Here is a 27,615-nt window from a genome sequence, read left to right on the forward strand (position 1 = left end):
GTCATGAACACATCTGTCCATCAGACATCAGAGGGCTGCTGTGCCTCCTGTCATCATTAACGGACGTCTCTTTAAAATGACCGCTCAGAGGAGAGGAGTTCTCATTTCTCTAACTGCCTGCTGCTTCCCCTCTTTTCTCCTCGGTTCCCCTCCTCGACTCCTCCGCTCGCATCTCCTGTGGTCGGGACTAAGACACGAGGATAGGAGTCGAGGAGGGGAATTAGAGAAATGAGAAAGGGCCTAAGACTAATTAGTTACTATACTTTTCAATAAAGTTAAGTTGAAAAAAATGTTAACGGTGTTGACGCCTCTCTCTCCACCACTCATGTCTCTTCAAAACTATTACGTCATCACGTCAGTCTGTGGGTCACAGTTTGGCAACATGGCGGCGCACAGGCTCTCTCCATCACTGAACAGACTCCTGTTCGCGGTAAAGGTGAGCAGCTTACAGGAGTGTGCAGAGCGCGAGCTTCGTGGACACACAGAGAGAGAGCCGTGTGTTTGCTGTAAGCACGCAAGCAAGGCGGAAGCTGTTAGCAGAGTTCTTAGAATGCTAATGACTGGTGAAGCTAGCACAGTCCTGAAGGTTCTTGAGAGATAACGCCACATTGCTATGCTAACATTAGAAAAAAGTTTGTTATGAAAGCTTGACAGGTACATAATGGTGTCCTGCGTTTATTGAGTCAAAAAGAGAGTAACGTAAAGCGGGTGTGACTTTGACTCAGACAGAGGCTGCGCGTCACGCTGGCGTTACGTCTGATCCGATGCAGCTGAACATAAACACACATTATACTGCCCTGTGTAAATGCATTGTGTTTGACCTCGCTGCATCGCTTACAAGAGTCCAGACTGTTGCTGCAACGTGTTTTTATTGGACTGCCTCCTTTTAAAAGGTCTCATGCTTGACCGGGTCAGCCCAGTAGGGGGCCCTCAAGTAAAATGACTGTTTGGCCCCTCAACAGGTTTTCTGAAAAAGCAAAACAAACTCTTTCTTTAACCCAGACATAGCATGAATTCTTCATTCTAACACTGACCTGCATGCTGAGGTAGTCATAAGTCAGAGGGTTTTTGCATGTTCAAGTTAATCGTTTCCATGTATAAGTGTATGCAATCCAAAAATATAAAGGCATTTTGACTGTCTATCTCTATATTCTCTACAAACCACTGTGCTTCAGTTTGGATACAAGCTGTACTTTGTAACAAGTGTTGTGTGTGCCCAGTGTGTTTTTCACTCAACAACCAGTACTTGTGCATTACTCATTAAGTGTCACTGTAAAACTGTAGCTTTTGCATCAATTCACATTCTGTTTCATAACAATATAAAATGTTTATCATATATATTTGTCGATCTCCTTTCTATGGCGTTGGGGCTTAGTCTATATTTATTTATTTAAAAATATATATATATATTTTTCACTTAAAACTTTGAAATGAGAAAATCTATTTGTCAAACATTCACACACGAGGAGTATAAATAATACATACATAAATATGCATACAAATCCTCATCAAGTTTTGAAATGATCTTTTTATATATATATGATATTATATTTTGGGAATATCGCCCTGCACTTCATTGAACAAGAAGGGAAACAACCATTATACCATTAACCAGCCTAAATCATCTGAGAATAAAGGTCGCTTTTCTCTCAACATTTTTACATTTGTCAAACATATTCAAATAGAAGGTGATAAGCAGAATCAGGAATGGTTCTGATGAAATCATCCACACCCTTACACATATACTTAAAAGTAAACCTAATTCTATATAATAATGAAAACGTGTAAAAGTCGCTGAATATGGTGTATCTTTTTGTTTTGTAGTATTCCTCATTCCAGTCCAGATGCTGTGCAGGACACTGCTACGCTCACTACTCCACTGTCTCCAGTCCCAGTGAGAAGGTAAACATCTGTTCTCTCATCAGCAGCTTAACACTGAAGAGACTGTCCACATGTGATATTGAGAGGCAATGTCTTGCGTTTGACATATATGTGTCTGAGACAAGTGAAGAAAGTCCTAATCTGTTTCCTTCCTCAGACCTTCGATAAGATCCTCATTGCCAACAGAGGAGAGATTGCTTGCAGGGTAAGAAACACACAGAGTTACTGTACATTAACATAACAAAGTCTTACTAAAGCCTGACCTGGCACCACTCCAAAATAATAGAGGAACATATTTATTTAAACATCAAAATGTAAGGTAAGAACTTGCAATACAAATACGCAATTAAATAAAGATAATTTTATAAACATAAAAGTAAATGAAAATGTCAAAGTAAAATAATTGTCACATATCGTGCACATTGCACTACAATATATCAAATGTATATCACAATAAAGAGATACCTTGGTGTGTTATTAAGATATGAATGCAGAAGTTCACCGTTGAAATGGTTTGGCTTCTGATAGTAAAGGGAATCCTTTTGAATATTTTTGACCACAAACTTTGTTAATAGTTTATTTCCATGTTAACACATTGCAGCCAGTACCTATAAATATCACATTGACTATAGAGTGAAGCATGAGCGTTAATGTTGTGTGTTTTCTCATCAGGTGATCAAGACATGTCGCAAGATGGGCATCCAGACTGTAGCTGTCCACAGCGACGTGGACTCCAGTGCTGTGAGTCCCCCTCTGTTCATCCACTGTTAGGAATCAGGGTGGAATATGAGGAAATGTTAATATTGTATTTCCTATGAATTCGTCTTACTGAAAACTGTTGCAATGTCCTGATGCAAACAAACAACTGTCTTCGTCTTCCCTGTGCATGTTGTATCTAGGTTCATGTAAAGATGGCTGATGAGGCGGTGTGTGTTGGCCCCGCCCCCACCAACAAGAGCTACCTCAACATGGACGCCATCATGGAGGCCGTCAGAGCGACTGGAGCACAAGCTGTAAGCTTTTCAATCACACTTAATATGACACTATATGACAGCCATAGGAGATGTGCAATAAGTGTTCTGTACTTGATGAGCATGCTCATAGACAAAATAAACAGATCTATGGTTGCATCATCAATGTGCTGAGAGGATCTATTGAAAACATCCTTGGCTTTATACAGTATGCTCACAGCTAAGGATTTGTGTTTGCAATGTTCCCCTCTGTAAAGGTTCATCCTGGCTACGGGTTTCTGTCTGAAAACAAAGAGTTTGCAAAGCGACTGGTGAGTAATGACTTATTTCCTTTAACGCATCCTTTACTACAACAAGTTCAAAAAGAATGAAAGACCAACAGCTTTAACTCTGATTTATTCAAACGGTCTTTGAACTACACTGAACAAAAATATAAATGCAACACTTTTGTTTTTGCTCCCATTTTTCATGAGATGAACTCAAAGATCTAAAACATTTTCTATATACACAAAATAACCATTTCTCTCAAATATTGTTCACAAATCTGAAAAAATCTGTGATAGTGAGCACTTCTCCTTTGCCGAGATAATCCATCCCACCTCACAGGTGTGGCATATCAAGATGCTGATTAGACAGCATGAGTATTGCACAGGTGTGCCTTAGGCTGGCCACAATAAAAGGCCACTCTGAAACGTGCAGTTTTGCTTTATTGGGGGGGTTTGGGGGGGTCCGAAAATCAGTCAGTATCTGGTGTGACCACCATTTGCCTCACGCAGTGCAACACATCTCCTTCGCATAGAGTTGATCAGGTTGTTGATTGTGGCCTGTGGAATGTTGGTCCACTCCTCTTCAATGGCTGTGCCAAGTTGCTGGATATTGGCAGGAACTGGAACACGCTGTCGTATACGCCGATCCAGAGCATCCCAAACATGCTCAATGGGTGACATGTCCGGTGAGTATGCTGGCCATGCAAGAACTGGGATGTTTTCAGCCTCCAGGAATTGTGTACAGATCCTTGCAACATGGGGCCGTGCATTATCATGCTGCAACATGAGGTGATGGTCGTGGATGAATGGCACAACAATGGGCCTCAGGATCTCGTCACGGTATCTCTGTGCATTCACAATGCCATCAATAAAATGCACCTGTGTTCGTCGTCCATAACATACGCCTGCCCATACCATAACCCCACCACCACCATGGGCCACTCGATTCACAACATTGACATCAGAAAACCGCTCACCCACACGACGCCACACACGCTGTCTGCCATCTGCCCTGAACAGTGAAAACCGGGATTCATCCGTGAAGAGAACACCTCTCCAACGTGCCAGACGCCATCGAATCTGAGCATTTGCCCACTCAAGTCGGTTACTACGACGAACCGGAGTCAGGTCGAGACCCCGATGAGGACGACGAGCATGCAGATGAGCTTCCCTGAGACGGTTTCTGACAGTTTGTGCAGAAATTCTTTGGTTATGCAAACCGATTGTTGCAGCAGCTGTCCGAGTGGCTGGTCCCAGACGATCTTGGAGGTTAACATGCTGGATGTGGAGGTCCTGGGCTGGTGTGGTTACACGTGGTCTGCGGTTGTGAGGCCGGTTGGATGTACTGCCAAATTATCTGAAACGCCTTTGGAGACGGCTTATGGTAGAGAAATGAACATTCAATTCACGGGCAACAGCTCTGGTGGACATTCCTGCTGTCAGCATGCCAATTGCACGCTCCCTCAAAACTTGCGACATCTGTGGCATTGTCAGGGGTGCACATAACTTTTTTGCCCTGGTTCTCAAAGGAGCACCTGGAGATGTTGCTTGGTGCTCATCCTTAAAATGAAATAAACCGTAACTTTTGAGGGGGTCTTGACTTTATTTGCCAGACACACGGCACTGAACACACATGCAGAGGTGAACACAGAACACACATGCAGAGGTGAACACAAGACAACATTATCACGACCAGTAATCCTACAAGCCGTCATCACTACCCTCCTGACTGTTCTCCTCACTGTCTTCCTCTCTGTCAGACATGGTAGCTGATGATGTAGGCCTACTTCTTCCTCTCTGGTTGAGTCTGTGATTAGCTGCTTGCATCCACAAGTCAACAGCTGGTTTTGGGTCGAAAGTCTCTGTTGTCATCTTAGACAAGTGGATGTAATCAAATAAGTATGTGAACATAACCAATAACCTACCATAGCCAATAACAAATGAATGGAACTTATTTTATTTATGTTGTTCATTCATATCTTATTTTACCTTAACATTTATTTATTTATGCATTTTTTTATCTCCAGTTTTAAAGGATATTTTTGGTTACTGTCCTATAGTATACATTGGAATGATTTCAAACCTGTTTATCCCAATAATTATAAAGGAGTGCCTTGGAAATATGTGTTTATATAAATTGCGACCAAACTGTTTGAACTTAGACTAAAGTGAACTATCTAAACACTCAGAGTCCTTACCTCACTGAGCTGTAGTTATCAGTTTCTCAGTCTGACTGGAGAGGACTCTCCCTCCACATTATTGTAGAAACATCTTCTTCTTATATCCGTTAGAGCAGCTAGCACCAGATTCTAATAACAACAGCGCGTACCGGTGCACCCTCCCTCTCTCCCTCTCTCCCTCGCATTTTGGCTGTGAGCTGCGGTTGCCAGATAAGCCAACATCCCCCATTTTCATCACTTACAGCGCCCAGCGTACAGGGCAAATTAAACGTGTAACCGGGGTGAAAAGGGTGTTACATTTACTTAATTATGAATATTGTTACATCAAGGCCGAAAATTAGGATGAGCCCCAACGGTCAAAATGTTTTTTCCCCTCCCAAAACTGGCAGCGCAGCGCCTCCACAGATCTGGCATCCTAGGCGAACATCTATAACGCGTTCATATGCAACTCGCAAATATCTTTCTTTCTTTCTTTCTCTCTCTCTCTCCTCTCTCCTCTCTCCTCTCTTCTCCCTTCTCTCTCTCCCTCTCCCTCTCTCAATGTTGGTACGCAAATGCGCCTTTTTTCAAATGACCCGGTGCTCTTTTTTTGGCGGAGGTGCGCATGCGCACCTCCGCACCAGTTATGTGCAGCCCTGGGCATTGTGCTGTGTGATAAAACTGATTTTAGAGTAGCCTTTTATTGTGGCCAGCCTAAGGCACACATGTGCAATAATCATGCTGTCTAATCAGCATCTTGATATGCCACACCTGTGAGGTGGGATGGATTATCTCGGCAAAGGAGAAAGTGCTCACTATCACAGATTTTTTCAGATTTGTGAACAATATTTGAGAGAAATGGTTATTTTGTGTATATAGAAAATGTTTTAGATCTTTGAGTTCATCTCATGAAAAATGGGAGCAAAAACAAAAGTGTTGCATTTATATTTTTGTTCAGTGTATTTATGGTTTATTTTATTCTTAACAGTAATAATAGCTATTTAGGAATAATAAAACATTTTTGAGAAAAAGCACAAGTCATGATTGTTAGTGTTTATGAAAGTACACCTTCAATCAGCATGCAATAGCACTTGATGTTTGAAAGAATCCTTCCTCGCTCAGACGGCACACATGCATCAGATCTAGACTGAGCGTTTTATCTTGCTTTAATAAAGGTATGTTGAACTGTGGCTTGGAATCACCAGACTCAAATGTAGTAGTGATCAGCTCGGTAGCTACTTAATGAAACATGGACAATAAATCCTGGTATTATATTGAATCCTTTTTGAGAAAGGTGGATGATAGATTTGCAGTGTGGAACATAGTGAGAGCAGTATGCTGGGAGTCTTTGTTCTCTCTGTGGTATCACCATAAGTCTGATCCGCCTACTTTCATGGTGTTGTTATTTTTGTTGCTAGGCAGCAGAGAACGTGGCATTCATTGGTCCAGACACCCATGCTATCATGGCAATGGGAGATAAAATTGAGAGCAAGCTGATCGCTAAGGCTGCTGAGGTCAACACCATCCCAGGATATGATGGAGTCGTCAAGGTATGTGCAGCAAGTGCAGGAGATCCAAGCTCCTTCCTTCCTTTACATTTACAATGTGATAACATTCACAAGATTTTTAAAATCAGGATTATTGTTTACAGACAGTGGACATTAGTCAGATGTTGTTTACTTGTGCCATCATGTGCCGCACTCTGATGCAGACAAAGCAAGTGTGAAATATGTTTGCTCAAGGGTTGTAGAGATATCAAAACTCGGACACACACACACACACACACACACACACACACACACACACACAGCACACACACACACACACACACAGACACACAGGCAGACACGCAGGCAGACAGACAGACAGACAGACAGACACACACACACACGGACAGACAGGCAGGCAGACAGACAGACACAGACACGCACGCAGGCAGACAGACAGACACACAGACAGACAGACAGACAGACACAGACACGCAGGCAGACAGACAGACACGCAGGCAGGCAGACAGACACACAGACAGACACACACACATACACACACACATACACACACACACACACACACACACACACACACACACACACACACACACACACACACACACAGACAGACAGACAGAGGTACTCACAGACAGACACACAGACATTTCAGTACTCACAGACAGACACACAGACAGACAGACACAGACAGACACACAGACATTTCAGTACTCGCAGACAGACACACAGACATTTCAGTACTCACAAACAACCTGAGATATCTAATCAAACCACAGTACACAACAACAGTTTAAGCGAGAAGCTGCTTGAATCCTGAAACAATCATGACAGTCTGGTGACAGTTCAAACAAAGCATTGATGACATATTCATAGTTCATCATCCGTAATAATAATAACCCTCTCTCTCTCTCTCTGTGTCAGACTGCTGAGGAAGCCGTGACGATCTCACAGCAAATTGGTAAGTGTTCATCATTTGGCACGCTAACATTGTAGTCCCTGTGAGAGATTTGGTGCACTGCAGCCTCACAATCCAGATCACAAATGAAGAACAGGAGATAATAAAGCCCCTGAAGTGCCATTGCATAAATGTCCCTTAAAGGTGTCAGACTGTATCTGTATCTCTACTTTACAGAACTCTGTTTGCATGGACAGCAGCTGTCTACTTGTGTGTGTGTGTGTGTGTGTGTGTGTGTGTGTGTGTGTGTGTGTGTGTGTGTGTGTGTGTGTGTGTGTGTGTGTGTGTGTGTGTGTGTGTGTGTGTGTGTGTGTGTGTGTGGTGTGTGTGTGTGTGTGTGTGTGTTGTGTGTGTGTGTGTGTGTGTGTGTGTGTGTGTGTGTGTGTGTGTGTGTGTGTGTGTGTGTGTGTGTGTGTGTGTGTGTGTGTGTGTGTGTGTGTGTGTGTGTGTGTGTGTGTGTGTGTGTGTGTGTGTGTGTGTGTGTGTGTGTGTGTGCGTGTGCGTGTGCGTGTGTGCGTGCGTGCGTTCATATGCATCTTTTTTTGTGATGTTGATTTATCTTTTTCTTGTTGCTAGGCTACCCGGTGATGATCAAAGCTTCGGCAGGAGGAGGAGGGAAAGGGATGAGGATTGCCTGGAATGATAATGAGACAAGGTGTTGTGTTTCAGTCATGCCTTTTATACAACAATGTCTTTTTTTAATCCCTTCATCAATGCTCAACACTGAAAGCTGATACAAACTCTCAACTTCCTGTAGACATGCATTGACACTGCGTAGGATGAAAGTTCATAGGCAGAAGAAAATAAAATTGCCAAACTGTCATTACCTTCCAGAGAAATTGATTAGTTACGCAACAATCCTTAGACTTTCATTATGTGAAGGTATTGCTCTGCTCCTAACTACTTATTAATAAATCAGAAATGGTATTGCTTAAACAACGTGGCAGTTACTCTGCTTCCACAACTACTGTTCAGTCTGTGTCACTCAAAAGACTTAAACAGCTAAACCGCAGGGCCAAAACCTTTCATTGCAAACTGTAGCTCAATCACTAATACCACATTTAATAATTACTCCTGCTGCTCTTTGTGACTTGGTTCTACCTCACCTTACTCTCCTTAAGTTGTTTCTACAGTTAATATCTATTATTACTCCTACTCTTGAAATTACCTGCTGCTCCACTTTCTACTTCCAACACCTCAGCTACTCTTCTGACCTACTGCTGTCATCAATAAGTCCTCTTTACACTATTATTACTACAACTACTACGCACAACTGGAGAGACTGCTGTTGTATTTCCTACCTGTAATTCTAATGCATCTCCTGTGTGTGTTCTGTCACAGGGAAGGTTTCCGCTTCTCGTCTCAGGAGGCAGCGTCCAGCTTTGGAGACGACCGGCTGCTTATCGAGAAGTTCATCGACAACCCCAGACACATAGAGATACAGGTAAAACTAAGGTTACCTACTGTAACCCCAGCTTCTATGAGTAAATGGCGTAGCCCTCTAAGGCTATCGCTATTGGGTAATCCCCCTGCGCCCCCGCGCAGCACTGAAACACTTGTAGTCCACGCCCACCCGCAAGGTGGGCCCCACCCTCGGGCTTCCTTCCGGTATAAATAAGAAGGAGGCCCGGCAATCTGCTCCCATACAATATAACTTTTCTTCAGCTATTCGTGGAGCCAGTGGGGCCCAGCACTTATGGCGCATTTCCACTGCAACGGGGTAGCCCCGTTTAAGCGTCCTCGCTCAGGCCTCGGGCTGCCTCGCTGGCCGTCCGAGGCCGTGGCGCATTTCCATTACAGTTTAGGACCTGGGGTAGCAACGCAGTGTAGGCGGGGCGATCGGCTTTGTTTTTGTTCACATTTCGAGTTGTTCCGTTGAGCTCCCGCTGGATTTGATCATCCCCAATGAGATGTAGGAACGTCGTCACCTCCTCGGTCGACCACGGTGTGCTTTTCTTATTAGACGTAGCCATTTTTGTAGCTCATCCGTTTACAAAATGCTGTTTATAAAAATGCTGCAAGCTTGCTTCTAAATATATATGCGACGCTAGGGATGAACTCGCGCGCGATCTTGTGACGATTCTCTCTGACCAATCAGCAGTCGAGAGTGTTGACGTCACTAGTTCAGCCCTGGCCCTGGTCTGATAGAACCACGATTTTATGGGGCCGGAAAAAGAGGGAAAAAGTACCCGCTAGGCATATGCTAGGCTATATGAAAGGCCACCAAAAACTGGCCTAGCCGCTTGAGGACGGTTAAGGACGCTTAAACGGGGCTACCCGCTGCAGTGGAAATGCGCCATTAGAGGGCTTCGCCTATACTCATAGAAGCTGGGGTTACAGTAGGTAACCTCAGTTCTATTTCGTATAGGCTTCGCCCTCTAAGGCTATCGCTATTGGGTTAAGGGCGAAGCATGATGTAGTCTGCGCCCCACTGGGTCCGCCCGGCACTAGAAGCACAGACACACCTGCTCAATAACACCCCCTGCCTATTGTGCCATGCGTAATGGCGCATCACCGTCCCTGGAACATAGCAAAACATGGCTATCTTCCCGACGGGGTGAAGGCTGGGAACAATACATAGCTGCCGCTGTGAGAAAGTAGAGATGAAGGTCCCACCTTGCCCAGCGATCATAGAGGGGGAACAGCAGCTCTCTGCGTGCAGACAGGCAGGAGAGCGCACAGCTGGATCCCTGACGTCACTCACTCTGACCAGGCACTCCGTACAAAGTGTGTCAGAGGAAAAAGGAACATCCCTCCTATAAGAGGGAAAAAGGGCCGCGTGCCGAGAGGCAGGAGAGAGGCGCACAGCTGGATCCCTGACGTCACTCACTCCGACAGGACACCCAGTACAGGGTGTGTCAGAGAGGAATGGGAGACATCCCTCAAATACAATTGAGTAAATGAACAGGGGGAAGACCAAGATGCAGCAGTGCAAATGTCTTCCACTGACATTCCTCCGTGCAAAGCCGTGGAGGAGGAAATTCCTCTGGTGGAGTGCGCATTGATGTTCTCCGGGGGCTCCACCCCAGAGGAGACATATGCCTGTGACACAGCCTCACACAGCCAGTGTGACAGCCGTTGTGCAGACAGAGGTTGCCCGATCGAGCGCTCTCTATAGTGCACAAACAGGCGCTGAGAACGGCGCCAGGCCGCCGTGCGCGCCACATAGCAAGACAGCGTGCACACAGGACAGAGGAGATGAGACGCGGCTTCTTCCTCCGACCTGTGAGGAGGGGGGAATAAGCCAGCCAAGGTGATCACTCTTGACCTAAAAGAGTTGTGATGACCTTAGGCATGAAGCCGGGTTAGGGCGTATAACAGCTGAACTGCCATCTCCTTGGATCCGGAGACATGACGGAGCCACAGGGAGAGCAGACAAATCACTCACCCTTTTCTCTGATAGAGCCAAAAGTAATACTACTTTGGCTGACAACAGTTTAAGGGGAACCTGGTCTAAAGGTTCAAATGGGGCTTTGCTTAGTGCGCGTAACACCAAAGCCAAATCCCACTGAGGCGCCAGTGTGCGTGACACAGGTTTGAGTCTCCATACTCCTCGCATACAACGGCTGCTGCGCTCTGCGAGCCCCTCGGTTCAATTCGCCAGGAATATACATTGCTCTGATGGAGAGCAACGTGTGTGCGCGCCCAGAACATCAGCCGCCTGGCTACGTTCAGAAGCTGCGCAGATCGTACTCCTCCCTGGCGATTGAGGTAGGCTGCTTCCATAGCCGTGGCCTGTTGTCTGTGCAAATCAACACATGTTTGATTGTACAGCAACGGGGCGACTCCCCCGTTATTTTCTGAGATTTTGAAAAATGGCGGGAGTAAAAACCGTGCAAGACACTGTTTCTGGGATGACAGCAGTGTTTCTTGTATCCCATGGAACTGCTGGGGGGAGAGGCTTCTCTGTGATGTGCCGTAATGGTCGTCATGGTGACGAGCCACGCCATCGCCGCCGCTGCCCATGAGGCAAAAGGGCTGCGAGGGAGTTTCCACACGCTGCATTTCACTCCGTCTCTCATCATGAGGCGCGTACACGCCCAGGGGATGAGGTGTGTGTATGCTGTCCACACGAGGCGTTATAACGATGCTCGTGGATTTATTATGAGCGTGTGTAGGAGGCATATCTGGGGCAGAGGAATGCCGCGAGCTCTCATCCATCCATCCATCTTCTCCCGCTTATCCGTGGTCGGGTCGCGGGGGTAGCAGTTCCAGCAGAGAGCCCCAAACTTTCTTTTCCCTGGCGACATCAACCAGCTCTGACTGGGGGATCCCAAGGCGCTCCCAGGCCAGCGAAGAGATATAATCCCTCCACCTGGTCCTAGGTCCATGGTCTACCCCTTGGTCATTGCCGCGAGCTCTGCGGTTTATAAACCAATAGGTTAAAAACAGCAGACATCTGCAGCGAATGAACCACCTCTGGAGTGTCCTCCTGTTGGGGAGACCCAGGGGAATCCGCACGCGACCAGCTGACGCCAATGCCTAGCAGCTGCGTCACGGAGAGGGCTGTGCGGGTTTGTGACACGCCAGAGGAGAGCTGTCAGTTTCTCCACTCACTGCCGCGAGAGCCGCGCTCTGCTGGCTGAGTTTAATTCCACTCCCAGATAAACGATTGTCTGAGAGGGAAGAGGACAGCTCTTCTTCCAATTTATTATGAAACCCAGGCTTTGACAGATGCGATACGAGATGCAACGTCTGTAAAGCGACTTCTTCCCTGGAGCGAGCCAGCAAATAGCAGGTCGTCCAGAGGAAAACACACTCTCATCCCTCCTCTGTGTAGTGGCTCCAGCCTTCTCTACACAAAAAATGCGAGGAGCCAGGAAATATCCAAACGCTATTTCCTGTGTTTCGGGATGATGGGTACGTGGAAGTATGCATTCCTTCAGGTGGAAGTGAACCAGTCGTCCTGGTGAACACATTCCAGCACCTGATTTTCTTCCCCTTGAGGAACCCTGGAAATAGCCTCTTTCAACAGGAGTTCCTGCAGCTCGGATTGGAGCGCAAGAGCAAGACATAGTTTCTGGGAGGACAGGAGTGTTTCCTGTATCCCATTGAACTGTGGGGGGGGGGGAGAGAGGTGAACTGCAAGGTGTAGGCTACCCTCTGCTGATCAGCCTGCTCATCCATCTGTCCATCAGACACACGCGCTGCCACTCTGAGAAAAACTCTGAGAGTGGGCGCACATGCTCGAGATGTGTTTTTGGTCGTCATGGTGACGAGCCACGCCCCTGCCGCCGCTGCCCGTGACGCAACCCAAGGTGTGCTTGGACCGAAAGGGCTGCGCGGGGGCCTCCACATGCTGCGTCTCACTCCGGCTCTCATCATGAGGCGTGTACACGCTCGGGATGGATGGAGGTGTGTGCAGTGCTGCCCACACGAGGCGTTATAACGGCGCTCATGGGTTTATTATGACCGTGTGTAGGAGGCGTGTCTCGGACAGAGGAATACCGCGAGCTCTGCAGGTTATTAACCGAGGTTAAAACCGGCAGGCTTCTGCCGCGAGCCCTGCCGTCTACCTAATCAACAGATTAGTGGCAGCCGGCTTAATTAGCGAGCTCTGCAGTTAATTAACCGATAGGTTAAAACCAGCAGGCTTCTGCAGCGAGCGCTGACGCCGTGGCGCTGCGGGCGCTGCCGGTGGGGGCACTCAGCCTGTAATGGTCGTCATGGTGACGAGCCACGCCATTGCCCTCGCCGCCACTGCCCGTGAGGCGAAAGGGCTGCGAGGGAGCCTCCACACGCTGCGTTTCACTCCGGCTGTCATCATGAGGCGTGTACACGCTCAGGGGATGAGTGGAGGTGTGTGCAGTGCTGTCCACATGAGGCGTTATAACGGTGCTCATGGGTTATTATGACCGTGTGTAGGAGGCGTATCCCGGACAGAGGAATGCCGCAATCTCTGCAGGTTATTAACCGATAGGTTAAAACCAGCAGGCTTCTGCAGGGAGCCCTGCTGTCTAATTAATCAACAGATTAGTGGCAGCTGGCTTAATTACCGGCTCTGCTTCCTCGGAGGCTCTCGCGGAGCAGACCAGGAGCGGGGGAGCCTCACTCCCCTTTGACTCGCCGCCGGGAGACCCTGTCTCTGGGGTGGTGGGGGAGCGGAGACGTGGGACGGAGCCCCTGCAGCCGCCGAAGGGCGAGTCTGATGCCGAGGCGGTTGCTGTGGGCGTCTCTCCGCTTGCGGCCTCCTGTGGCCGGCGTGGACGCCGCGGCTGCTGCGGGCGCTGGTGCCGCTGTGGGCGCTCAGCAGGCTGGAGCCAGCTGTACATGCTGGGGAATGCCGTCCGGCTGTTCCGCGGCCGTCTTCATGGACTCCACCATGGCGTCGAACTGGGGTCCGAACAGCCCGTCCGGGCTGATTGGAGCGTCCAGTAGCACTTTCCTGGCCGTCTCCGTAACAGACGCCTGCTTCCGCCAGAGGGGGTGCTGGATCTGTGTCACCCACGTGGACATCCTCGCCTGGGAGACAGCAACGGACGCGCACAGAATGAGCGCCGTGCTGGCCGCCTTGCTGATTTCCTCTGCCTCGGTGGTGGACCGCTCTACCAGTGTCACCACCAAGTTGGAGAGCAGCGCAATGTTATTCGCCGCCGCGCTGTGGTGACGGAGAGGGGGAAAGCATGATCGGCCGCCAAGCTGGCACCCTGCTCCGACTCTGTCTCCCCCGTCCAGAGGAGAGGAGGGAGACACGAACCGAACGGTGAACCGTGGAGGGAGTTGATTTTCTCCGGCACTCGGCCCCAGGGACACAAGGCCCCCGTCCGCGGCTCGTAAGCCTGGACGGGCCAATCGTCCTCCTCGGGCCGCAGCAGCAAGAGCGTCCGCTCTCCGCTTCCTGTCGCCCGAGGGGAGACGGGCGCAGTGTGTGCATGCTACCTGCTGGTTTAGAGCCGCGTACGCGTGCGCTGACCCCAGGCAGGATTCGCATACTGCTTTTATCTATGCTGGTCATAACTCATTATGAACCCAGAGACACATGAGGGACAATCAATTGCTGTGCTTCAGTAACTGCTGGTTTGCTGAAGAAAAGAGGGAGCAGATTGTCGGGCCTCCTTCCTATTTATACCGGAAGGAAGCCCGAGGGTGGGGCCCACCTTGCGGGTGGGCGTGGACTACAAGTGTTTCAGTGCTGCGCGGGGGCGCAGGGGGATTACCCAATAGCGATAGCCTTAGAGGGCGAAGCCATATACGAAATAGAACCAGTGGGGACATGTTGCTAAGAACAGTTACCTCAGGACCGGTCTTAGGTACTTAGGTTTTGTGTTTTTCTTAAGCTAAACAAAGTGTATCAGATCAGCTTGTCACAATGCCGAAGACGGGGCTGTTTCTCAGAGAAACTCATGAACTTTCTGGAGATACCTCGTTAAATAAATACATCATTAATGCAGCAGAAATGTGAATCCAAATCTAACAACAACACAAAAAAATGAATACATTCCTATTTCCTGTCTGTGTTAGGTTCTGGCTGATAAACACGGTAACGCTCTGTGGCTGAATGAGAGGGAATGCTCCATCCAGAGGAGGAACCAGAAGGTGGTGGAGGAGGCTCCCAGGTCAGTGAGGAACTGCTGTTTGTATGTCAGGCCAATGCAACTGAACTCATGGTCTTACACCAGAGTCACAGCCCTACAGTGCAATACTTCAAAATGTAATGCAAAAGGGCAGACAGCTATCATGTTGGAATGCTGCCACATCTGTTAAATAAAAGCACACGGAGTTTTCTAGTTTGTATCCAAAAAGATAGGAGGTTTGTTGAACATTAGGCCGTAGAATATGTCCCACTAAGTGTAAGTGTGTATTGTTGTTTGTCTCCAGTACCTTCCTGGACCCGGAGACCCGGCGGGCGATGGGGGAGCAGGCGGTGAAGCTGGCCAAGGCGGTACAGTACTCCTCCGCCGGCACCGTGGAGTTCCTGGTGGATTCCAAGAAGAACTTCTACTTCCTGGAGATGAACACAAGACTGCAGGTCAGTGATAGGCTGTGTGTGACTCTCCCTTTTTTTAACAAGAACTAGAAGCTCTTTTTCATGAGTGTGTGTGTGTGTGTGAGGGATAAGAAAATAAATACATAAGCAAGAAAAACACATATAGCATATAGATATAATCAACCAACTCTACTACACCCTCCAGTGGTGAATGGGGTCATATACAATGGAGGTTAGTTCATCACTCAGCGTGTGTGTGTGTGTGTGTGTGTGTGTGTGTGTGTGTGTGTGTGTGTGTGTGTGTGTGTGTGTGTGTGTGTGTGTGTGTGTGTGTGTGTGTGTGTGTGTGTGTGTGTGTGTGTGTGTGTGTGTGTGTGTGTGTGTGTGTGTGTGTGTGTGTGTGTGTGTGTGTGTGTGTGTGTGTGTGTGTGTGTGTGTGTGTGTGTGTGTGTGTGTGGTGTGTGTGTGTGTGTGTGTGTGTGTGTGTGTGTGTGTGTGTGTGTGTGTGTGTGTGTGTGTGTGTGTGTGTGTGGGTGTGTGTGTGTGTGTGTGTGTGTGTGTGTGTGTGTGTGTGTGTGTGTGTGTGGTCAATGGCTTTAGGTCGATGCGTGTTACTCCATCTGTTACCAGGGCTCCTCATTTCAATTCAGTTCAATGGAACTGCTGTGAAAGAGACGATACTGTAAGCCAGTATATTTTCCACAACACTAATGAATTGACTCATGTACAATAATGGGGACCAGAGGTCGCGTTAACCGAATATTTTCCGTCTATGACGGATTTTTTTTAACAATGACGGACAAATCTGAAAGCAGTCCGTGTTATGCATGCCCTCCAAAAAGGAAATCATACCGTTTCCAAACCTAACTGTGCCGTACAAATCATTGAAATGTCTGTGAGTTTTGGCTTTACGCTGTGCACGCTCCCACGAGATGCAGCAGCCATGCACAACGGCGCATGTGAACTGTCCCCCCCCCCCCCCCCCCCCCCCGTTGACAGTTCACGAGCATGCTTTACCCCCCCCCCTCGTCAGAGTTGTATAAAGGCCGACGGGTAATTCTGGATTTTGACAGAACTTTCACGATCCTGTCCAGCCAAAAAGTCTTGCGCAACCTCTGATGGGGACAGATATGTTTTTATATATGTTTTTTTGGCATGGATTGTATTGTAGAGACCAGCAGTTTTCAAAGTGTGAGGCGCGCCTCCCCTGGGGGGCGCCAGAGAGCTTCAGGGGAGGCGCAGCATGAGAAAAAAAATAACGAGAAAAAGACGAGTAAAGTGACACTTGCACACTTTTGGCTGTCTGTGGAGACCGAGTTCCCCCACCTGGCCAAAAAGGCTGTAAAAGTGCTCATTCCCTTCACCTCCATCTACCTGTGTGAGTGCGGGTTTTCCGCATTGACTGTGATCAAAAGCAAGTGCCGGTCAAGCTGCAGCCAGAGGATGCTCTGCGTTTATTCCTGTGTGCATGAGACGCAGACTCATTGTTCCCACTAAAGTAGTAGGGGTGAGTGTAATAAGGAGGCAAAGTTGACGTTTGTGTGTTTCCGGGAGCATATAAGGATGTATCTACGATGTTTAAAATGTTAAAAATGTTTAAAAGATATGTGTTGAGAACACGGCGTGCGGAAATATACGGGTCGTGCTGCAGCTAGATTTGCCTGTCCTCTGTAAGAAGGTGTCGGCGACTGACATGCAAGGAAGAACGGCTGTTCCAACTTTACCAACTTTATTAACTTCCAGGGTAGTGAATTGAACATGCAATTGTAGGTGTGTGGTATATTTTCGTGCACAGACACGCATGTTCCACAACACACAAACTGAACAACACACAAACTGAACAACACTCAATTTTCCGATCGCTACCGCTGTCCTTGCGATCTTGTTATAACAAGAACAAGTGCACGTCACTGATGCAATATGGTTGAGACCATTTGGCCTTATTCAAGGAATAGTCCAAGTAGTGGGGGAGTTTTATACAATATGTTTAAAACTTAAAGATAAAAAGGTTTTAAAAAGTTATTGTTTAATGTTTTAAGGAGGTGACGCTACTCAGCCAATCAAATCGGTGTAGTCAGTGAATCAGCACGATAGATTCAAACACACACACAGAGACGAGACAAGAGGAGAGAAACGGTCTTCATTTTCTCTTACTGGACCTCTTTGAAATGCAATTGAATACCCCTGCATTATAGCAACAACAACAACAATAATAATAATAACAATCGCAATAATAATTGGGAGGGGGGGCACGGCTGTTATGTTCTCTGAGGGGAGGCTCACCTTCCCACACTTTGAAAACCCCTGGTATAGACAGTACAGAGATTACATTAGGCCTGAATCTCCTCTGTTTAACCTTTGACCCCAGGTGGAGCATCCAATCACAGAGTGTATCACTGGCCTGGACCTGGTGGAGCAGATGATCAGGGTTGCTAAGGGTTACCACCTGAAATACAAACAGGAAGACATCCCAATCAACGGCTGGGCCATCGAGAGCCGCGTCTACGCCGAGGTGAGTGTGAGACGTTATGATCCTGGTGTATGGGTGGATTCTGAGGAGAAATTACTATGTCGTAATATTTGAAAAATTTTTAAACATGTGACAATGTTTTTAATCTAAAATTGGAGTTAGGAGGATTAAAGGAAGTTCATTTGTTGTTTACATAACATTCTGCTAAGAGTGTGATTCAGTCCTTTCCATTGGTTAATCTGTTTCTCTATTGTTTGTTCTCTCAGGATCCCTACAAGTCTTTTGGTCTCCCCTCCGTTGGACGTCTGTCTCAATACCAAGAGCCCCTCAACCTCAGCAATGTAAGAAGACTCAACCATAACCTACTGACACATTAGAGCTGAACAGAGGAGCATCAGACCCTCCCTCAGAGTCTGTACTTTGTGGTTTTTCTCTCCCACACCACCCACTAGTCTGAACAACTTCTCCTCGCTCCATCAGGTCCGTGTGGACAGCGGCATCCAGGAGGGAAGTGACATCAGCATCTACTACGATCCCATGATCTCTAAGGTGTGGCATTATTGGATATGAAATGGATTTGTAAATAGTTTGTTTCTTATTTTTTAGGAAAGAAAGACTTTACAAAATGTCAACGTTCAAAAATTATGATTTTGCAATAATTTCCTCTGATATAATAGTGTTATATCAGTTATAGATCCCAATTTGGGAAATGATTTTGTCCCAGCAGCATGTAGGTTAGATATGCACATGAATTAAAACAAAAATGAATAAACAAAAAATATATACCAATAGTGAAAGATATACAATATATCTATAGAGTATCTATTGAATACACAATACCAATATACAGAATTGAAGGCAGTGTACATTGTCATCAAACTCACAAAATGTAAACAGTAGAATAAACAGTTCACATTTGAGTAAGCAGAATAATTACAGTTTTAAATCAGAATCCTCCAGGTACCACCAGAGAACAATGTATACAGAGATGACGAGTGAAACAGTGCTTTAGAGAAGGAGAAATGAGTGAACTCAAGAACACTATGGAGCGGTCTGCTGGCCAGAGTTGAGTTGTTGTATAGACTTAACGCTGTGTGTGTGTGTGTGTGTGTGTGTGTGTGTGTGTGTGTGTGTGTGTGTGTGTGTGTGTGTGTGTGTGTGTGTGTGTGTGTGTGTGTGTGTGTGTGTGTGTGTGTGTGTGTGTGTGTGTGTGTGTGTGTGTGTGTGTGTGTGTGTGTGTGTGTGTGTGTGTGTGTGTGGTGTGTGTGTGTGTGTGTGTGTGTGTGTGTGTGTGTGTGTGTGTGTGTGTGTGTGTGTGTGTGTGTGTGTGTGTGTGTGTTGTGTGTGTGTGTGTGTGTGTGTGTGTGTGTGTGTGTGTGTGTGTGTGTGTGTGTGTGTGTGTGTGTGTGTGTGTGTGTGTGTGTGTGTGTGTGTGTGTGTGTGTGTGTGTGTGTTGCAGTTGGTTACATATGGAGCTACGCGAGCAGAAGCCCTGTCAAAGATGGAGGACGCTCTGGACAACTATGTGATCAGAGGTACATACACACACACACACACACACACACACACACACACACACACACACACACACAGAGGTCTGCCAAGACACAAAGACACTTTTTAAATGTGCATATTTTCTTCCTGTAGTGAAGTTTGGTCACTTTCTCTCCAGGTGTCACCCACAACATCCCCCTCCTGCGGGAGATCATCACCCACCCCCGCTTCATCTCTGGTGACATCACCACCAACTTCCTGCCGGAGGTCTACCCAGAAGGCTTTAAGGGTCTGCAGCTGGGGGCCGACAGTCGCAGGGAGCTGCTGGCGTCTGCTGCAGCGCTGCACATCACCGCTCAGCTGCGCTCCCAGAGGCTGCTGGGGGACCTCAGGTGAGGGCCACAGATCCATGGGGGGGGGATCCAGTATAGGGTATAATCTGCTACCAGAGGTGGGAGGAGTTACAAGTAAAAGTCCTGCATTCAAAATGTTCCTCAAGTGATAGTAGAAAAATATTCTCATCAAAATATAGTTAAAGCAGCGACAGTAAAAGTAGTCGTTGTGCAGATTGGTCCATTTCAGAATAATATATATGATATGTTTTATAATGATTGATCATCAAAGTGTTCTCAAAGCTGGTAAAGGTGCAGCTAGTTTGAATGACTTTGTATACCGCAGGGTAGCTGGTGGATTTACTCCAGGTGGAACTAAAGTCTGATTTAACACTTGATTATATTTCACATCATTCATCCACATCTGAAAAGTAACTAAAGGTATTAACTACAGTGGAGTAGAAGTACACCATTTACATCTGAATACTAGGGTAAAAGTACGAAGTAGCAAAACATACTCAAGTAAATTACAAATATCTCCAAATTGTACTCAAGTACAGTACTTAAGTAAATGTACTTTGTTACTTTACACCACTGTCTGATACACAGAGTCCATATTTCTCACCACATTATCAACATAGCCAAATTGAAAACACTGACTGTCACTGAGCCTATTTCAACATGGAGAGATCTTTTATTTAATGAATCTTCATCTGAGTTGCAGGGTGTCCTCGGCCCCTGTGGAGCTGAGCCGCTGGGACCTGGTCGTGGAGCTGGAGGAGGGAAAACACTCTGTGGCGGTCACCAAGTCAGGGAATGTTTATACTGTGAGTATTTAATAAGCATCCAGGGACAAATGAAATATCTAATATCTTTGTTTACGACAAACGAGTGTCCCTGAAGCACGAGGATAAGAAAGTCACCATCAAACACGCATGCTAGTTAATGTTTGTGGGTTGTCATATAAAGCATTATCATGTTATCAACTGTGTCCAAACCTGAGCTCCAGAGGATGAGATGAAGATCATTCAGCAGGGATTCATGTCACTGTAGTCTTCATCAGTGTGCATCTGGACACCTCTCAGTAGACTCTGTCTGTGTCTCTGCAGGTGGAGGTGGATGGAGAACAGGTGGAAGTCAGTGGACTGTGGAACCTGGCCTCCCCCCTGCTGCCACTCAGCATCAATGGCACACACAGGATGCTACAGGTAACACACACACACACACACCATATCTTATTTACCACACAGAGCGTGGTGAGGGCTGAAGAACCTATAACAGATGAAACTTTAGAGACGTCTGATGCAGTGCTGATGATCTGTTGTCTTCTGTTTCAGTGTCTGTCCAGAGATGCTTCAGGAAGGATTGACCTGCAGTACAAGGGCACATCGGTAAGATGTCTACACACACTTTAATTGTGTATCAACTAGGGCTGTGTCAGTCGATTAAATCGCACATTTTTGATCTGTTCTAAATGTACCTTAGAGGGATATTTTTCAAGTTTTGAATACTCTTATAGTGTGTGTGTGTGTGAGTGTGTGTGTGTGTGTGTGTGTGTGTGTGTGTGTGTGTGTGTGTGTGTGTGTGTGTGTGTGTGTGTGTGTGTGTGTGTGTGTGTGTGTGTGTGTGTGTGTGTGTGTGTGTGTGTGTGTGTGTGTGTGTGTGTGTGTGTGTGTGTGTGTGTGGTGTGTGTGTGTGTGTGTGTGTGTGTGTGTGTGTGTGTGTGTGTGTGTGTGTGTGTGTGTGTGTGTGTGTGTGTGTGTGTGTGTGTGTGTGTGTGTGTCAAAATAATGCGCTGTGACCCCGAAGTAACTGTCATTACTGAGTGAAGTCCAATAGTTTCCGGTGAACTGTGGAATAGATGGTATTTTAAACTCGATGCGCTCTGAAACTACGGGGCGGCCGAGGACAAAAAATGCACACGCGTTAATCGCGTTAAAATAATTAGTGGCGTTAATATTTTTTTATTAACGCGTTTTTTTTATTAACACGTTAACTTGACAGCCCTAGTATCAACACTTCATCACACAGGCTGCTGTCTTAGCAGGCTTTAATGCAGAGTGTAGTGTTAGCTTACAACTCTCAAACACAGAGATCAAACGTCATTCTAACCTCAGCCAGAGGCCTCTGAGGAGCAGGTGGCGGGCAGGAGGGTCTTCAGCGATGAGAAGAACGATGGGTGGGAGTTGTGCAGCTATCATGACTGTTTTTTTAAGATAATGTTGATTTAAATCTGTCATTAAGTTCCATATACTGGTTCTTAACTGATTCGTAAAAGTACTTGTATAGCAGCCTACTGATCAATAGTATGTGAATTATTTACAGTGAATGTATGAACTCCAAACAAAGGGGTTTAAGATGAGATGAGCAACACATCAGTGTTTTTGAGGCTGTGGCTCAGGGGGTAAAGGGGAGTCCAATCAGAGGAGCAGTGGTTCAATCCAAGTTTCCATTGGACAAGATACTGAGCCCCATGAACAATAAAATGAACGCTCCAATGAACAAATTGTTAGGTGGTAAAACATTGAAACATAAACAGTAGCTGTTGACTTTAGCTCACGTTCTCTGCAAGAATGTGTCATAAATTATAGTCATATAATCTCATTAAAAAGTAAAGACTTTATGTACAAATTCTCCAGGGACCATTCTTGTTGATGCTTCTCCATTCTACCTGGTATCTGCCAAGACCTGCAAACAAACAAACATTGCTCTGTTTCTCATCCTCTGTATTTCTGTCTCCAGTTTAAGATCCGTGTTCTGTCTAAGCTGGCTGCAGAGTTGAACTCCTACATGCCAGAGAAAGTTCCAGAGGACACCAGCAGCCTCCTGCGCTCCCCCATGCCGGGCACCGTGGTGGCTGTGTCCGTCAAGCCTGGAGACACGGTAACACATGATGAGCTTTACACCCCGGCAGCAGGGGCGGATCTACGGGGGGGGCAAGGGGGGGCAGTTGCCCCCCCAGCTGCCCCCCTAACTTTTGTTTCCCTAAAACTGTACTAAAATAAACCTACACTATTTCCACAAGCTTCTCAAGCAACAAAACAAGCATTACATTAGTTAAAAGTGAATCATTTAAAATATAATTTTAGGCCCGTTAAAAACGCAGCTACGGCCCTGCATTAAACTGCGGAGCAGCGTTCATACAGACCGCGGCTCACACCGCTGCAGAGAGGGAGCGAGCTGTCCCAGCACCTATGGATCAGCTTCCCCTGGGAGCATTTCCCTTTCCACTAGTTTTGTTTTTACTAAGGACGAGAGCTTGAAACTAAATATTAATAAAACGCTGCCGTTTGAATCGATAGCGTTTAACAGACGGGCACTGTTTGGGGCGTTACGTTACAAAATACTACGCAGACAGCGTTAGCTGGGAGATCGATCACTTTGCTAAACTACGCGGTAGCCTACTATTAAATCCATCGTCATCCTTTACTGTAAAAACTGGATCCAAACACAGCTGCCTGTGTGCGCTTGATCAATACTTTCTGATGTTATATGATATGCTACATATTAGCTAGGCTACATGGCCCTAACACGTAAAGTTATACAAGCATTTGTACCAGTGCTTTTCACAAGTAGACTCTTGCAGGCCAGAGTATAGGGGTGATTCAACAACAACACAAAGACATATGAGAAGTGATCAGGACGAACAGAAAGAGGAAAAGGAAAAGAGAGTTCACTGAAGAGACCAGGAGGGTCAGAGCAGGAGGAAGAGGAGGAGATGAAGAGACCAGGAGGGTCAGAGTAGGAGGAGGAGATGAAGACATTAGTGAAGAAGAAGAAATGTATGTGAGGAATAAAGATGAAGTATCAGAAAGAGGGCCAGAGGCAGGGATCAGGAGGCAGATGAAACTCCAGCTGGACCACATGGTATGTTCTTATTCTCGTTACATATTCCATTACAGCAGCTCAATCTAGCAGCTCTTAGTATTGAAAAATATTGATTGAAATGTGTTGCTGCACAGGTCACCTTTAGCTCTCTGAAGAGATGGGTCATGTCATTTGTGTACTTAATTATAAGTTGAAATGTTGAGCTTGTCAATCTTAATCTGAAAATACAAAAACTGAAATATAGGTAAGAGAAGAAACTGACACTTTTGTGATGTAATTCCCTCAATGCAGATCACACATGGACTGATCCATTATTTTTAATAGGAGGGTAAATTGTATGGCGTGACGGGGTTGTAACAAACTGAGGGACGATATTGCAATTTCATAGATAATTCAAGTATTTTTTCAGAATTTATTTTTGATCAGTTAAAGTTGACAAGCATATGATTATATTAGCAGCAACATTTTGGGATAATTGGCCATTTTGATTTGTTTAATATTAAATTAATATGTAATAATGCTTAGTGAGGACATGCAAATATGTCTGTCTAATACTAAGACAACCAATTTTTTTAAAACAAAATATATATTTAGTTTTACATTGTAATGCAAATAAACCTGTTCCATTAATTCATTGCTTTAAAATACATTTTGTAGTTTCCTTTCATTTAAAATGGTTGAGGTAAGCTTGGGGGACTCAAAGGGCACCCGATTGTTTGTCTGAACACCTTGTTTCTCTTGTGCATTAAGAACACTTGTGTTAGGGCATGAAATAACAATAAATAGGTTATATACAGTGTAAAATACCACGTACTGTCCGCCCTCCCATGCCACCCTGGCATGAGCTCTTGCCCCCCCTTTGCCCCCCCATGTAAAATGTTCTAGAACCGCCACTGACCGGCAGCCACAGTGGACAGTTCTTATTTGTACCCGGGGTCACCTGACTGATCCATGTTCCAGGGTACACTGCAAACTGCCATGCTCTGTGACCTCTGTCTGTCCTTCTTAGTTTGATCTAGGCCTCTGAGTTCCAATGAAAGGAAATATTGATGTTAAAGCATAAAGTGAAGTTTTACACAAAAGTGTGCTTCAGTTTTGACCCGCCCTTATCCTGTTTCAACACGCACAAATCCAGCTCCATCAAGACATATTTTTCCCAGTTGTTTCCCTTTTTAGTAGGCCAACTGGAAGTTAGCATCTCAAGGGCTGCCTCGACAAAGAGCAACGGGATATTTCCATTGCTTTTTAGAATATTGCATAAAAAAAGATTTGTGGCAAACACGTTTTACTTACACATTTTGTAATAATAATGATAATCTACACATATTAAAAAATACTTGTATGATTCAGTGCCTTGCTCAGGGGCATCACAGGGCCCAGAAGGTGAACTGGGAGCTCTCCAGATACACTCCACATTTGAGGTCTGGTCAGCGACCCTGAGACCCACAGTCCAAGCCCCTACTGACTGAGCCACTGCTAAGCTAAAGGCTAATGTTGGGCTTGTTCACATTTTTCCACAACATCATGAGACCATCTCTTCAGCTTGTGTCAATGACTATTTCAGGCATCCAACCAATAACACAATCCCAAAAACATTGACTTCCAGACAAGGGTAGTGGAAGTATTTTTTTAAAGATGTATATACAATATATTGTTTGGAAAAATCCCATTTTCTTTTTTATCGAGGGACGCCTTGCACTTCTAGTGCCCAGGTTGGCCTTCAAAAATCTGTCATCACTGCACCGCTCTGTTCAGCCATGGGAGTGACATCAGCACACGGGCTAATGTGGAGTTCACGTCACGGTCGCAGAGTGTACAAGGGGCTTTGATCAGTGTTCTTGTGTGATCAGTGATTGTTTGTAATGTAGCTGCAGACTCACAGGGTGGACTGGAACACTACTCAGCCATTGTTATTTTTGTGTGTGTGTGTGTGTGTGTGTGTGTGTGTGTGTGTGTGTGTGTGTGTGTGTGTGTGTGTGTGTGTGTGTGTGTGTGTGTGTGTGTGTGTGTGTGTGTGTGTGTGTGTGTGTGTGTGTGTGTGTGTGTGTGTGTGTGTGTGTGTGTGTGTGTGTGTGTGTGTGTGTGTGTGTGTAGGTTGCAGAGGGTCAGGAGATCTGTGTGATTGAAGCCATGAAGATGCAGAACAGTCTGACTGCTGCCAGGGGCGCAAAGGTAACAGTGACAGAGAACTAACAGTCATCATTGTTCGTAACTAATCTAGTTCATAAATTATAATGCTTGTTGCTAAAATCAGTGAATCCCTACTCATGAATATAAGGTCCACCAAATAGTTGCCAAAGTGATAAATGATCAGGTGGAGAAGATTTTAATGAAACATGTAAAATATTAACATTCTGGTGTGTGTGTGTGTGTTCTCCTCCAGGTGAAGAGTGTGCACTGTAAGGCGGGGGAGACAGTGGGAGAGGGGGACCTGCTGGTAGAGCTAGAATAAATATTGACCTTTGACATCATCACCAGGAAGAGCCTTACCCCCTCTGAGTCCTCAGAGGAGGATCCACACTGGACAATAACAGACACTCCATCATGTTGCCAGTGGTTACTCTCCGGAGAGCCCCCCCCCCTCACCACCATGACGATGACTCAGCAGTCTGCTCCACATGTAACACTAACCCTGCAGCTGCACACAGACCTCCTGTAAATCAGTCCATGCTTGTGTTGAGTGTGTTTTCTAGACCTGATTGTTTGTGTTGTTTTTGGAGTCAGTTTAACCACATTTCAAAATATTGTCCCGTTTCACCTTCATGCTGTTTGCCTTGCAGATAGTTTCAGTTATATGCCAAGGTTTTTATGTCTGCTTCCAATAATATGGACTTGGACCTTTGGTGTGTAAGCTGCTCATGACTCTTCCAAATGTTCTTTTTCTTTAGACATTTTAAGAGACAGATATCTCAATTACAGTAAAGATGCTGTGCTCATTCTTCCAACTGTAACTGAATGAACTGCTAAATGAACCGTTAGATTTAGACTGGAGAATGTTCTGGTTTCCATCCTGTGCTCTGGAGTCAGGTTTCCTGTTGTTGGGGGGGTCCATTTGTCTCCATGGTGCAGGTCCAGCCTTGATCAGACCTCACTGAACCGGTGTATTTATATTACAACCAACTTCCATCTGTTAAACAATAATGTGACTTCTAGAAGCAATTGGCTGACCAGTGATGATTTACTGTAGGTTAGGTTTTCCTTATTAGAGACAGAGAACACTTTTGCAAACATCTTTCATCTGTAATTAATGTAGAGGATTTGTTTTAATGTAATAGAACTTTGATTAAAAAATAAACACTTATCAAAATATAAAATGGGATTAATATTTTCTATGAACCATGTTGTGTACTGCGTTAATCTGGCATAAAGTGTGTGCCTAAAAAGCATATATAGGAAATAAAGACTCCAATAAAGGCAAGGCAAGTTTATTTATATAGCACTTTTCAACACAAGGCAATTCAAAGTGCTTTACAAAAAATGAAAGACATTAAGAAAATGGCATCATTAAAAAGAAAAGCTAATAAAATAAACATTAAAAGAAAAAATACATGGATAAAAGTTACAGTGCAGTCTAAGATATGAATAGTTCAATTAAAAGCAGCGACAAAAAGAAAAGTCTTCTTGCTGGATTTAAAAGTAGTCAGAGTTGCAGCGGACCTGCAGGTTTCTGGGAGTTTGTTCCAGATATTTGGAGCATAATAACTGAACGCTGCTTTACCATGTTTAGTTCTGACTCTGGGGACAGAAAGCTGACCAGTCCCTGAAGACCTGAGAGATCTGGATGGTTCATCATTTAGCAGGAGGTCAGAAATGTATTTTGGACC

General features: G+C 45.8%; 1 protein-coding gene across 1 annotated transcript; it reads left to right on the forward strand.

Moving 5' to 3' along the window:
• Window positions 1-326: 326 nt before the first annotated feature.
• Window positions 327-27,105, forward strand: pcca (propionyl-CoA carboxylase subunit alpha). Its single transcript, XM_034223261.1, has 23 exons — window positions 327-436; window positions 1,825-1,902; window positions 2,039-2,086; window positions 2,554-2,622; window positions 2,781-2,894; window positions 3,110-3,163; window positions 6,696-6,827; window positions 7,707-7,743; window positions 8,317-8,395; window positions 9,082-9,184; window positions 15,202-15,296; window positions 15,559-15,709; window positions 18,036-18,179; window positions 18,404-18,478; window positions 18,618-18,686; window positions 19,597-19,672; window positions 19,810-20,023; window positions 20,688-20,790; window positions 21,073-21,171; window positions 21,301-21,354; window positions 22,706-22,846; window positions 25,886-25,963; window positions 26,175-27,105. The coding sequence occupies exons 1-23, from the start codon at window positions 383-385 to the stop codon at window positions 26,241-26,243; spliced, it is 2,136 nt and encodes a 711-aa protein (XP_034079152.1). The 5' UTR covers window positions 327-382; the 3' UTR covers window positions 26,244-27,105.
• The last annotated feature ends 510 nt before the right edge of the window (window positions 27,106-27,615 follow it).

Source organism: Gymnodraco acuticeps, unplaced genomic scaffold (assembly GCF_902827175.1).
Source record: "Gymnodraco acuticeps unplaced genomic scaffold, fGymAcu1.1, whole genome shotgun sequence".
NCBI classification, from domain to species: Eukaryota; Metazoa; Chordata; class Actinopteri; order Perciformes; family Bathydraconidae; genus Gymnodraco; species Gymnodraco acuticeps.

Bases quoted from the DNA above. Each gene is read 5' to 3' on its own strand.
- pcca (XM_034223261.1), top strand. From the start codon at position 383: ATGGCGGCGCACAGGCTCTCTCCATCACTGAACAGACTCCTGTTCGCG. The intron at 2,895-3,109 runs GTAAGCTTTTCA...CCCTCTGTAAAG, and splicing joins GAGCGACTGGAGCACAAGCT to GTTCATCCTGGCTACGGGTT. The intron at 18,180-18,403 runs GTGAGTGTGAGA...TTGTTCTCTCAG, and splicing joins AGAGCCGCGTCTACGCCGAG to GATCCCTACAAGTCTTTTGG.